The 14,653-nt window shown below is 40.5% G+C and overlaps 1 protein-coding gene across 8 annotated transcripts in view; it reads right to left on the reverse strand.

Annotated features, from left to right (window-relative positions):
• Positions 1 to 14,653, reverse strand: part of TAOK3 (TAO kinase 3) — a 227,455-nt gene that overhangs the window by 47,944 nt on the left and 164,858 nt on the right. For 5 of the 8 annotated variants that reach the window (XM_025401964.1, XM_025401969.1, XM_025401966.1 and 2 more), the window contains 2 exons: positions 5,934 to 6,101; positions 3,596 to 3,802 (listed from right to left, as the gene is read on the reverse strand). In XM_025401964.1, the coding sequence (XP_025257749.1) occupies positions 3,596 to 3,802; positions 5,934 to 6,101 (375 nt within the window). Of the gene's footprint in view, positions 1 to 3,568; positions 3,803 to 5,933; positions 6,102 to 14,653 lie in introns of all 8 variants that reach the window. The other 3 variants (XM_025401963.1, XM_025401967.1, XM_025401971.1) reach the window with 2 other exon arrangements.

The following is a 14,653-nucleotide window of genomic DNA, read 5'->3' on the forward strand; positions in this document are numbered from 1 at the left end:
GTGTCTATGCTGTGCCAGGCACTATTCTAGGTATTGGGTTTGTTACTTGTCCAAAGTAAAATAAAACTAACAGAGGCAGATATAACTATAAATTAATTTCCTCATTCCTAAGTTTAATACACAAAATTTTCTATTGAGAGTTAAAAATCCTATTTATGTTCCCAAGTGAAAAAGTGTTAGGAATTTGAGTAAACCACCCATTATAAACTTTATGAATAATTTTTATTTCTATTGTTTTTAAAGATAACATATTTTAAAGTTCAGGTATAAGAACTCAATAGAGTTCATGAAAAGATACCATATTTAACATTAAGTTTTTATAAATATTCTATTTTTTGAGCTCTCTTACATTTTAAAGGTAACTCATCCAAAGTTTTATTTGTAAATGTGTTTTGATTTTCTTCCATCATATTTCCTCTACATATTTCATAATAAAATAGAAGGATATAACTTAAATTCTTTCTGACCTATGTATTTTTTGTGGATCAAATACAATTATCTTCTACTTCAGAATATAAATTTTATCTGTTCTTCTTAAGTCATCACATCAGGGAGAGAAAAGTATTGAAACACTCATATTATCACAAGGTAGGTCTATGGCAGCATGCCAAAAATAAAATTAAAATCATGAGTTCCAGACCAGGGTTTTCTTTCTTGTTGATTATGCCAGTGGTGTCTTTCTTCTAATTCTGGTTGCCTATCTGAGAAATCCTGGAGCAAAAAGATCCAACTGAATTCCTCTTTTATGCTCCCTATACTCATAGAGCCCCAGGGGTAATAGAAAGGAAAGTACCAGACCTGTCAGCACTCATGATCACTTCCTCCGAAAAGACAGCCCAGCAAAACCTTCTTTTTCACTCTTCAAATACATGATCACTTGCCCATGTTGAAAGGACACCAGCTGGTAATGCGATCTCTTGGTAGATTTCTGCATCTGTCTGCTATCTTTGCTTTCCTCAAATTGTTTCCATGCATTCCCGATAATCTGCGTCCTTTGCTGTCTCTCTGGTCCTGATGCACTGTCCACATAGCACACTGGCCATAGCTTCTATGGCCCTCCCCTTTTCCTTGAACATATCAAGTTCTCTCTGTCTCAGTACTCTTGTGCTTGTTGCTTTCTCACTCATTCCCATCTCTTGCACCAGCTGGCTAGCTTCTATTTGTTTTTGAAATTTCTGCTTAAATGTCACCTCATCGGGTAGGCTTTCCTTACTGTCTGCTGGAGTAAGTCCTCCTCTTACCTGAAGCAAGTATCTTTTCTTTTCTTTTCTTTTTTTTTTTTTTTTTGAGACGGAGTCTCGCTCTGTTGCCCAGGCTGGAGTGCAATGGAACGATCTCAGCTCACTGCAACCTCCGCCTCCTGGGTTCAAGCAATTCTCCTGCTTCAGCCTCTCAAGTAGCTGGGATTACAGGCACACACCACCATACTCGGCTATTTTTTGTATTTTTAGTAGAGACAGGGTTTTGCCATGTTGGCCAAGCTGGTCTTGAACTCCTGACCTCAAGTGATCCACCCTCCTAGGCCTACCAAAGGGCTGGAGTTACAGGCAGGAGCCACCATACCCGGCTACAAGTTTCAGAATTACATATTCTGAATGTATATGTTACGTGTGTGTTTACTTGCTTAATCTCCCCTGCAGAAAATAAGCTCCATGCAGGCACAATGTCTGTTTCATTTCCTCTGGATCTGCAGGGTCTATCATATTTCCTGGCACATAGTAGAGGTTCCCTCCCTTTATTTGTTGAACAAATGAATAAGTTAATTGGTTCCAGAAAATCAACATGTGTCTTCCATTATTCATGACTGGGCATCAATATATTTTTTCCTACCTTTCCTTTTTTACTTTTTCTCCTAAGAAAAAACTACAGCTAGGCGCGATGGCTCACGCCTGTAATCCCAGCACTTTGGGAGGCTGAGGCGGGTGGATCACGAGGTCAGGAGTTTGAGACCAGCCTGACCAACATGGTGAAACCCCGTCTTTACTTAAAAATACAAAAATTAGCCGGGACTGGTGGCACGTGCCTATAATCCCAGCTACTCGGGAGGCTGAGGCAGGAGAATCACTTGAATGTGGGAGCCGGAGGTTGCAGTGAGCCGAGATCATGCCATTGCACTCCAGCCTGGGCAACAGAGCAAGACTCCATCTCAAAAAAAAAAAAAAAAAAAAGTACAGCCAACAGAAGTGAAAACAATTCTTAAACATGCTGTCTCACTGCAGTTAGAATGTGATCACTGGCACTCATTAAAACAAGTGCATACATTCCTTACATATACTTAATAAAAAAGATTATAAGGGATTCTCTTCTATAATTCCATATTATGGACTGTTTATCTAAGGTCTCTCAAAATATCTTTGAAGAATTCCTACAAAGAATTATATTTTTCATAAAGTATTTCAACTTATGAATCCTCATAGCCTTGTATGAAATGAGAATTTTTAATTGGAAAAGAACACAAAAATAAAAAACAGAATAATTCACTCACAAGTCGGAATTTAAGGTTGGGTATGGTGGTGAATGCCTGTAACCCCAGGCATGGGAAGCCAAGGTGGAAGAACTGCTTGAGGCCAGGTGTTCGAGACCAGCCTGGGCAACATAGTGAGACCCCCATCTCTACAAAAAATTTAAAAAATTAGCCAAGTGTGGTGGCACACACCAGTAGTCCTAATTAGTTGAGAGGCTGAGTGGGGAGGATGGCTTGAGCCAGGAGTTTGCGGTTACAATGCACTATGAGCATGCCACTGCACTCCAGCCTGGGTGACAGAACAAGACCCTCTCATGATGCTTTTGTCATTGTGCATCATGATAAAAAATACAAATTATTTAAGCTGGTAGAGAGCTAGCCTTAGAAGAACTATAAACAATCAATCCAAGAAATGGTAGAAAATCGTAGAAACTGACTCTAAAACAAATGGTATGTTGGGAATAAAGATTAAGAAACATACTTTTTTGTTTTTGAGATGGAATTTCGCTTGTCACCCAGGCTGGAGTGTAATGGCGTGATCTTGGCTCACTGCAACCTCCGCCTCTTGGGTTCAAGTGATTCTCCTGCCTCAGCCTCCCGCGTAGCTGGGATTACAGGCGTGTGCCACCATGCCTGGCTAAGTTTTTGTATTTTTAGTAGACACGGGGTTTTGCCATGTTGGCCAGGCTGGTCTCGAACTCCTGACCTCAGGTGATCGGCCTGCTTCGGTCTCCCAAAGGGCTGGGATAACAGGCATGAGCCACCGCGCCCAGCTAAGAAACATACTTTTGAAAGAGCATACTTCTAAAAGGGCACAACCAACAGGTTACGCTCAGGAAGACTTAAGGTCTACAGTATTAAGATTACTGGTTTAGAGAAGGACTTACCAAATTCTTCAACTTATATATTGATGATGATGGACATCAGAGTAATGAGAGAGGGAGACGAAGAAATAGGCACAGATGTAGGCTGTGTAGTCCTTTGTTACTTTTTGACTATAAGAAAACTGTCACATGCCGGTGTAGTCCCATACTGCAGTTGCAAAAAGGTAACTGAAACATCTGGAAGCTAAGTGACTTGAACTGGATTCATGACAAAGCCCACCTCTGGGGAGGGTATCATGAAACGTACCTTCTTGTGCACGACAGAGGAGCTGGAATTGATTGTGCTTTCATCATCGTGCATCATGACAAGTTCAGAACTGCTCTCATCCATGACCTCCTGCATGCTATTCACACTGCTGCTCTGGCTGCCTGTGCTCACGGACATGCTTGGAATGGAATGGTTGCTGTCCAGGCTGTCCATTTCCCTGTTCAGGCTGGTTCCATGTTCACTGTCCTATAAAAACGGGGCATTGAGATTAGAAGAGACTGAAGATAAAGAGTCAATCCATTGACTAAAGTATCAAGCACACTCAATTTTGTAGTGTCAAGTTGCTTTTCTGCCAAATCTGCAAAGATGAACTTTTTATGTACTGGCTCCACTACTCCTCCACCATTTTCAGACATCTCAAATTCGCTTCTTATACCTTCCCCAGGGGCCATTCTGGACATCTGGTCATAAGGCTCCAAATGCTGCCATCCCAGGGCTTTCCCCTGTCATAGACACTATCATATTATCGTGTTGCTACTCAGTAAGCAAAATCAAGCCAGGTTTGTAAGGGACTTTCTGGAACATCAAGGAGCTAGAAGGAAGACTGCCGGCCACTACACAGGTGAGTTCTAGGATATCTGCAAAGACAGCAGTGGTGACTTGAAAAAGTAGAGTGGAAAGAGTTTTCAGATATTTGACAAGCAATATGCGTCCTCTGCGAGTCATTATTGAGTAACTTCATATCTAAGCAGGGATATTAATTCTACTTTCCTGGACAGGTAATTAGTCTGCCTCCCTCAAGCAATTCTATCATGCTTATCTCTGTAATCTTATTAAATATATCTGTTAAATAATACTGGTATTCATCACTACTGGCCCAAAGACTACTATTTGAAAAGTGGTAAAATAATCAGAACATATAATTTATCCATCACAGTGGGATATCTTTTGATATAAGATTGAATAATATAATTAAATCCATTTAGCTACAAATAAACCTTGTTCTCAAAGAACCATACTGTACACATATAACTTTAATAAACTGTTACTTAGCTATGGCAATATAAAAAATTACTGGGTAATATAAAATGGAAGATAATACATTATGTTTTTAATAGGCTTATTTTCCCAATTAAAGGGGATCATTTCTAAATATGCAATCAAGAAATTTTATAGTTCAATGCAACTTTCTGAGCTTCATTTTTAGAATTATTGATAAAATACTTTTATGTTTATTTTATTTTCTATTAAAAAGCTAAAATACATTCATTCTTCATTCTTGTCTTCCTTTGTATTTCAACTTAGAGGAAGAAGAGTCCTTTCTCTTATTCAAGGCTAATTCCTCCACTAATACTCTTGTTCTTATTCTGTCTATGTTCTGAAATCCTGCCTCTTTAACTACATCGCTTTCTTCTGTCTTCTGACTCTGCCCTGGCTCCATCTCTACTGCATTTAAAGACGAAGAAGCCTGTCTTATATTTATGGACCTCTCTACACGCTCCCCCTCTCTTACTTTTCCTTTTTAACCCAATTTTGGAATCTTAACGTAATTACTTTTTTTGCTGTCTCCGCCTTATCAAATCCCATGAATTATACAACCCCAGTAATCTACTATTCATTCTACCTAGTCCTGTAAAACTGCTTTTACTAAGGTCATTAAGGATTCTCTAATTGAAAACTTCTATCTGTATACCGGCAAGAGTATATAATGCCAGGACCTTAAACTCAAAAGGCACGAAACTGAAATCATCCTAAACCTACTCTTTCTCCCTGGTGCATTTTCTCTGTTCTTGGTATTGACATACTCCTAGCCACTCAGGCTCAAATGCTCAGAGTCACCTTAAACTTCTCCTCATCTGTCACTGTCAATGGGAAGCCATGGATTATCAAATCTACCTCTACGATGCTTCTCAAAAGTGTTCCTTTTTCCCCATTCGCATTGACACTGCCCTTATTACCTCTTGCATGGACTATTAGCCAGGATGTTGCCCATTCAAATCCATGTTACACTCTGTTGCCAGAATAATCTTCCTAAAGCACAACACCTTTCTGAGTCTAGAATACCCTATGCCCATTTGTCAGAAACCACCCACATTATGTCCTCCAGGAAACCTTCACTAATCCCACCAGCAGACTTATTTTCTCCCCATGATGGACCCCTGGGGAGAAAATAAGGGGGAACACCTCCGTAGCACTTTTCATATTTTGCCGTATATAAGTGTTATTTTATGAACGTCTCTTGTACAACCCTTCACGTCTCTTAAGGCAGACAGCATCAATTAATTTTTATCCTCAAAAGTTTTTCAGAGTGCCCAGTCTAGAACTTTTTCACATAGGGGGCATTCTAAAAGTACCTGCTAAAATAAATTAAACCTACTTCCTCATCCTCCTGTGACTCATTCAAGGGTCCATTTCGTGTCTCTTGGAAAAGTATTTTTTTCATTTTTCGGTACTGTAGGTTATCTAGCTCACGAACAGCATCTTTTGTCCTCTGTATGAGGTCAATGAGGACACGTATTGGCCGGTCTCGTCGAACAAAGTCATGCTGATTGAGGGAGGAGAAAAAAATAAATTGATAATGAAGAAACATCCTTAGGTGCAAGGTACAGATATCAAAGAAATAGAGAATCATAAAATAGTTCTATGGATATTACAGAAATAACAAAATATGATTTTCATGTCATGTGTCCTTTCATATTTTGTAAATCTCATAAAGAGATATCTACGCTTTTTTTTCTTCTTCTTCCTTAAGCCCCGTTTTGTGGATATGAGAATTCTTTTTAAAAATTGTACATATTGCCAGGCACGGTGGCTCATGCCTGTGATCCCTGCGCTTTGGGAGGCCGAGGCGGGTGGATCATGAGGTCAGGAGTTCAAGACCGGCCTGGCCAAGATAGTGAAACCCTGTCTCTACTAAAAATATAGCCAGGTGTGGTGGCACGTGTCTGTAGTCCCAGCTACTCCGGAGGCTGAGGCAGAGAATTGCTTAAACCTGGAGGGGTGGCCGGGCGCGGTGGCTCAAGCCTGTAATCCCAGCACTTTGGGAGGCCGAGACGGGCGGATCATGAGGTCAGGAGATCGAGACCATCCTGGCTAATACGGTGAAACCCCGTCTCTACTAAAAAATACAAAAACCTAGCCGGGCGAAGTGGCGGGTGCCTGTAGCCCCAGCTACTCGGGAGGCTGAGGCAGGAGAATGGTGTGAACCCGAGAGGAGGAGCTTGCAGTGAGCTGAGATCCGGCCACTGCACTCCAGCCTGGGTGACAGAGCAAGACTCCGTCTCAAAAAAAAAAAAAAAAAAAAAACTTGGAGGGGTGGAGCTTGCAGTGAGCCCAGATCGCGCCACTGCACTCCAGCCTGGGTGACAGAGCAAGACTTGGTCTCAAAAAAAAAAAAAAAAAAATTGTATATATTTAAAGTATATGGCAAGATATTCTGATACACATACAAATAGTGAAATGATTTCTACAGTTAAGCAAATTAACATATCTGTGATCTCATACAGTTACTTTTTGGTGGCGAAAGTACTGAAAATCTTTAGTCTTAGCAAATTTCCCAGATATAATACAGTATTATCAACTATAGTCCTCATGCTGTACACTGGATCTCTACACTTATTTATCCCACATAACTAAAACTTTGTACCGTTTGACTTTTATCTCTCCATTCCCCATCCCTTTCAACCACCTTTAATTTTGTGTTTTATTCTTTTGTTTAGTTTCCTCAAATAAGTGAGATTGTACACTATTTTTTTGTGTGTCTGGTTGATCTCACTTAGAATAATGTCTTCTGGGTTCACATGTATTGCTGCAAATGGCAGGACCACTTTCTAAGACTATATATAAAATAAATATTATAAATAAATAAATATATAAAAAATATAATAAAATATTCAGTCATATATATGATTGAGTCTTAAATATCTGTATCACATGCACCATAATTTCTTCTATCCTTTCATCCACTGATGAATACATAGGCTGTTTCCTTATTTTGGATATAGTGAAAAATGCTGTGATGAACATGGGGGCACAGATATTTTTATGAGGTGCTGACTTCATTTTCTTCAGGTGTATAACCAGCAGCGGGATTACTGGAACGAATCACATTCTGATTTTTGGGTTTCGGAGGAACCTCCATACTGTTTTCCATAATGGCAACCCCAATCTACATTCCCACCAACAGCATATAAGGATTCCCTTTTCTCTACACCCTTGCCACTTGTTATCGCTTATCTTTTTTGATAATAGCCTTTCTAACAGGTATGAGGTGACAGTTCATTGTGGTTTTCATTTCCATGTCCCTAATGATTAGTGAATGTTGAGTATTTTTTCATATGAGAATTCTTGAGGTTCACTTTATCATATAAGTAATAAAAAAATCACCAGAACTTTAAGAAGTGGCAGGTAGGCTTGTAACTTTTAAATCTGAAACTATATAATAAGCCAAAGCAATGCAGAGTATAGTCTATTCTTTTTTTTCTTTTGAGATGGAGTCTCACTCTGTCGCCCAGGCTAGAGTGCAGTGGTGCGATCTTGGCTCACTGCAACCTCCACCTCCTGGGTTCAAACAATTCTCCTGACTTAGCCTCCCGAGTAGCTGGGATTACAGGCATGTGCCACCACGCCTGGCTAATTTTTGTATTTTTAGTAGAGACAAGGTTTCACTATTTTGCCCAGGCTGGTCTTAAACTCCTGAGCTCATGTGATCCACCTGCCTCAGCCTCCCAAAGTGATGGGATTACAGGCGTGAGCCACTGCACCACACCTTGGTCTATTCCTATTATAATTTGCCTCAATCCTCACCCCCATATGCATTATCCCTTGAAAAACAGACTTGTGAATATTTTATTTTCTATTTCTGTGGTCATATAGCGTATGCTTGAAAATATGCCAGCTGTTCAATTTATCCAGAGGTCAAAATTCTGGCAACTTCATTTCCCCAATAAGAAAAAGGGTCTCTGAGGAGTGAAAACAACTGCTCTAAAGTACATAAATTATTCTTGATATAAACGTCCCTCACTTTCAATATTATTAATGATTGTTACATAATCTGGTTTCCTAGTTTCTCAGCCCATAGCAGGTTAGACAGAGAATAATAGTGGAGAAGTAGGCCTGGCGCGGTGGCTCACGCCTATAATCTAGCACTTTGGGAGGCTGAGGCGGGTGGATTACTGGAGATCAGGAGTTCAAGACCAGCCTGGCCAACATGGTGAAACCCCGTCTCTACTAAAAATACAAAATTAGCTGGGTGTGGTGGTGCGCATCTGTAATCCCAGCTGCTCGGGAGGCTGAGGCAGCAGAATTGCTTGAACCTGGGAGGCAGAAGTTGCAGTGAGCTGAGATCACACCGTTGCACTCCAGCCTGGGCAAAAAGAGTAAAACTCCACCTCAAAAAAAAAAAAAAAAAAAAAAAAAAAGAGTGGAGGAGTAAAGGATTGAGAACTGAGAAAGGTAGGGTTACCACCTGTTGTAAAAAGAAGCATCTTTTGTAAGTTCTCTGACTGCTGGAGAGTAGAGAAAGAGAGAAAAATTTTATGACTAACAGACCTATCAACCAACCAAACAAACAAATAATAATAAAACAGGTTTGTGGGCTATTTTGCAAAAGGGCAAATGCCCCTTATATAGCCCCTTTTATGCCTCAAGAGTTCATGAAACACTGTCTCTGAGCCCTCAAGAAGTGACATTAGACTGGGTGTGGCAGCTCACATCTGTAATCCCAGCACTTTGGGAGGCCGAGGCAGGCTGATCACTTGAGGTCAGGAGTTCGAGACTAGCCTGGCCAACATGGTGAAACCCCGTCTCCACTACAAATACAAAAAATTAGTTGGGCATTGTGATGCATGCCTGTAATCCCAGCAACTCGGGAGGCTGATGCAGGAGAATCGCTTGAATCTGGGAGGCAGAGGTTGCAGTGAGCCGAGATTGCGCCAAAACACTCTAGCCTGGGCAACAGAGTGAAAAAAAAAAAAAAAAAAGGGTGAAAGGAGGAAACTTTGTTTTTTAAAGCAAAAAGTTCAGTTATGTGGAAAATTTACTTCTGTAAAATTATAATTTGAAGACATTGGGAAAATGAGATACAATGTAGTGGGCCTTAGCTGACGAAATGAATTTAATTTCTTTATAATTTAAACAGATAAAAAATAATAGGGCCCTTGTGAGAAAACAATCTATATGTCTTGTGGTTCTACATTCTGACTCTGTTAGAGGAATTGCAGTTTTTGCTGTTGCTTTTATAAAATACCTCTTCCTAGGCAGAGTCCTTTTTGAATAAAAACACCATTCCCAGCAGCAAGTATAGCCTGCACATTTCAAGGATGAAAAAGAAAGGAAGAAAGTATGATCATTTTCCTCCTCCAGTGCTTACAATTATAAAGAGGGAATCGGGTTTTAGTAAACTTAAAGCTATGACTTAATGTCACAGAATTTTCTAATGGGAATGCCTCTTAGAAAATTTTCTGTTTCAAGGCTGGGCATGGTGGCTCATGCCTGTGATCTCAGCACTTTGGGAGGCCAAGGCAGGCAGATCACCTGAGGCTAAGAGTTCAAGAGCTGCCTGGCCAACATGGCGAAACCCCATCTCTACTAAAAACACCAAAATTAGGGACTGGGCATGGTGGCTCACAATTGTAATTCCAGCACTTGGGGAAGCTGAGGCAGGGGGATCACATGAGGTCAGGAGTCCAAGACCAGCCTGGCCAACATGGTGAAACTCCATCTCTACTAAAAATACAAAAATTAGCAGGGCGTGTTGGCACGTGCCTGTAGTCCCAGCTACTCAGGAGGCTGAGGCAGGAGAATTGCTTGAACTTGGGAGGCGGAGGCTGAAGTGAGCTGAGATCATGCCACTGCACTCCAGCCTAGGTGATAGAGACTCTGCTTCAAAATAAATAAATAAATAAATAAATAATAAATAAAAATAAAAAATACCAAAATTATCCAGGCGTGGTGATGCCCACCTATAGTCCCAGGTACTCGGGAGGCTGAGTCACGAGAATCAATTGAGCCTCGGTGACACAGAAAGACTCTGTCTCAAAAAAAAAAAAAAAAGAGAAAAGAAAATTTTTCTTTTTCAAGTGAGGAAATTTGGGCCCTGAGAAGTTAGGTGATTTCCACAGCTAATTAGTGGAAGAGCTACAGTTGCAACTCAGGCTTTAAAACTTTTTTTCTGCAGGGGGTGTGGGTGGTGGTGGTTATTTTCTGGTGTCCTACTACCATAATTAGCTTTCTAAAATACAGGTATGATCATTCATTGCAACAGATACTACATGCCACTAATCCCCCATTCCAACCTCTTTTTTTTTTTTTATCTGAGACAAAGTCTCACTCTATCACCCAGGCTAGAGGGCAGTGGCGCAATTTCAGTTCACTGCAACCTCCGCCTCCCAGGTTCAAGCGATTCTTGTGCCTCAGCCTCCCCAGTAGCTGGGATTACAGGCGTGCGCTACTACGCCTGGCTACTTTTTGTATTTTTAGTAGAGATGGGGTTTCACTGTGTTGGCCAGGCTGGTCTCAAACTCCTGACCTTAGGTGATCTGCCCACCTCGGCCTCCCAAAGCGCTGGTATTACAGGCATGAGCCACAGCTTTCAGCCTGAATCTCTCTCTCTCTCTCTCTCTTTTTTTTTTTTTTTTTTTGCCTTACTTTAAACATGAGAAAGTAAAGGAACTGAACCCAAGCCTCCTTTGTGGTTACAGATTACACAGTGACTATGTTCTGGCCAGTGAGAGGTAGGCAGATGTTCTTGAGGAAGGTTTTATTTTCTAGAATAAAAAGGCAAGACACATAAGGAGAAGGTGTTTTACTCTTTGTTCTCTCTCCTTCTTCCTGCCTGGAATTAAAACTTGAGTCCTGGCAATGTAGCAGCCATTTTATGACAAAGACAATAAAAGGTACATGCTAAGGATGGTGAAGTAGAAAGAAAGAGCTTGGGTCGATGATGACATTGTTGAGCTGCTTAGAGCTTTGGACTGCTTACTCCACTTCCTTTTCCAATGTCCTGGACTTCCTATTACATGAGATAAACTCTTACCTGTTTAAGCCTTTTACAAACAGATACACTCTACATCTTAATATCTCACTGTCCCTTAGATAAAGTGTAGCCTTTTACAACCAGGTTCCTGCTTGTATTTCTAGGTTTAAATCTAGTCATTGTTACTCCTCCTTCCTACACAATAGTACATTCCAGGGAGTTCTAAACCCGTGCATACCTTTCACACCTCTAGGCCTTTGCCTTCACATCTCTATGTTCTCTCTGCCTGCAATCCCATCTCCTCATTTTTTTCTTAATTTTTATTTTTTGAGACAGAGTCTTGCTCTGTCGCCAGGCTGGAGTGCAGTGGCATGATCTCAGCTCACCGCAACCTCCACCTCCCGGATTCAAGTGATTCCCCTGCCTCAGCCTCCCAAGTAGCTGGGATTACAGGCATGCGCCACCACGCCCAGCTAATTTTTCATATTTTAGTAGAGACGAGGTTTCACCATGTTGGCCAAGATGGTCTCAATCTCCTAACCTCGTGATCTGCCCACCTCGGCCTCCAAAAGTGCTGGGATTACATATGTGAGCCACTGTACCCGGCCTCCTCATTGTTTTTAAAAGCCCACTGTTCTCCAAACCCCTATAACTGGAATGTCCTAGACTCTTTTAAAAGGACAATTTTATTGTTCTCAAAAATAGGTTTAGTTTCCACATTCAAATAACACAGAAAAATGCAAAAAAAAAAAAAAAAAAAAAAAAGAAAGAAAATCAGCCGGGCGTGGTAGCTCACACCTGTAATCCCAGCACTTTGGGAGGCCAAGGAGGGCGGATCACCTGAGGTCAGGAGTTCGAGACCAGCCTGAATCAACATGGAGAAACCCTGTCTCTACTAAAAATACAAAATTAGCCGGGGTGGCACATGCCTGTAATCCCAGCTACTAGGGAGGGTGAGGCAGGAGAATCGCTTGAACCTGGGAGGCGGAGGTTGCAGTGAGCCAAGACTGTGCCATTGCACTCCAGCCTGGGCGACAAGACCGAAACTCCGTCTCCAAAAAAAAAAAAAATCACCTGAAATTCTACCATCTCGAAATAAATACATAAATATTAAGTTACAGAATATCATTTTAGATGTGTCCCTCTCTTTCTCTCAGAACAATGAATAACTATAAATCGTTTTACATGGGAATCTTATTATACAAGCTAATTTTAAGTATAATCGATTAAATTAAGGTATACTTGAATTTAACAGAATTAGAAGAGATTGAATTAAAACAATTGCGTAGGCTGGGCATGGTGGCTCATGCCTGTAATCCCAGCACTGTGGAAGGCCGAGGCGGGTGGATTACTTGAGGTCAGGAGTTTGAGACCAGCCCAGCCAACAGGGTGAAACCCTCTGTCCACTAAAAATAGAAAAACTAGCCAGACGTGGTGGCGTGTGCCTGTAATCCCAGCTGCTCAGGAGGCTGAAGCAGGAGAATCGCTTGAACCCGAGAGGCGGACGTTGCAGTGAGCCGAGATCGCACCACTGCACTCCAGCCTGTGCAATGGCATGAGACTCTGTCACACACACTCAGACACACACATACACACACACACAAATTAAAAAATGAAACAACTGCTTAACTTTAGTTGTAATTTCTTCACTAAAAGAGTTATCTGTTCCTAAAAGACCTTCTAAAGTTAAAAAAAAATTATTAAAGGCTTTACGATATTGAAGTTACTTTAGTTCTTTTGTCCTATATATTTTAAGAAATATTATTGTCCATCTACTCCTAAAGATAAGGAAATTAGTATGCATATGTTTTTCCTGCCCTAGATTTTTCTAATTACATTATTTTTACATTGCAAATGTTTATAACATTTATATCTGTCCTTTAACCATTTCGATAATTTTACCTCAGTTGTTTATTTAAATGGATTAAGTGTGAAAGTGATGTTTTAATGTCAGTGCAAAAATGTGTGGAAAAGATGGATTATTGAAAAATATTTGGGAGTAAGTAGATAGCTTAACTGGGGGGGAAAAAAGGTAGATTTTTACCTTACACCTTGTAACAAATTTTTGCATAACTCTCCCCACCTCCTCTCCACAAAACATCAGCGTAAAGAATGTCAAAAGAGAAATAGGAAAAAAAAAATCCAAGATCTACTATAAATTAAAAAGGAAATACAAATAGCTTTTCAACATNGCCACCTCGCCCGGCTAGTTTTTTGTATTTTTTAGTAGAGATGGGGTTTCACCGTGTTAGCCAGGATGGTCTCGATCTCCTGACCTCGTGATCCGCCCGTCTCGGCCTCCCAAAGTGCTGGGATTACAGGCTTGAGCCACCGTGCCCGGCCAATTTTTTGTATTTTTAGTAGAGACGGGGTTTCACCGTGTTAGCCAGGATGGTCTCGATCTCCTGACCTCGTGATCTGCCCACCTCAGCCTCCCAAAGTGCTGAGATTACAGGCATGAGCCACCACGCCCGGCCCTTTCTTGTAAGTTTCATAAGGGCAGGCACTATGTTTTTATTGTGTACTACTGTATTCTCTGTGCTTAGAATAGTACTTGACACCCAGCAGACAATCAGTAAATATTTGATGAATAGTTGGCTCATTTGATTTGATGGAATCAAATCAAAGAAAGATCAAAACATTTATTTCCAGAAAAGTTTTCTTCAAGGATATCTTTAAATATCTTCTGCTCCATGTGTTTTGTTTTCTTTTTCAGGAACAATAGGTTGGCATATATTAGATCTCCTGTGTCTTCCAAATGTATCGTTTTCTTTATACTCATCTTTATAACTTTTATTTTTTGCACTTAATTCTATTTTATTTCCTTAAGCCTATTCACCATTGAAAACATCCTAAATGGGTTGGTTTACTACACGTTCGTTGCTTATAATATGATTTTTTAAATTGTTGTTTTTCTCTTCCATTTTTTTTCTTTACCTCTACCCATTTGCTTTTTATATCCTTTTGTTGTCTGTAATCCTTAACTTTAACATAGCCCAAATTTATTCACTTTTGTCTTTTTTTTAAAAAAGAGATGGTATTTTCACTCTATTGCCCAGGTTGGAGTGCAGTGGCACAATCATAACTCATTATAACCTCAAAATCCTCCTGGGCTCACGTGA

The sequence above is a fragment of the Theropithecus gelada genome, chromosome 11, assembly GCF_003255815.1.
Source record: "Theropithecus gelada isolate Dixy chromosome 11, Tgel_1.0, whole genome shotgun sequence".
In the NCBI taxonomy this organism is placed as follows: domain Eukaryota; kingdom Metazoa; phylum Chordata; class Mammalia; order Primates; family Cercopithecidae; genus Theropithecus; species Theropithecus gelada.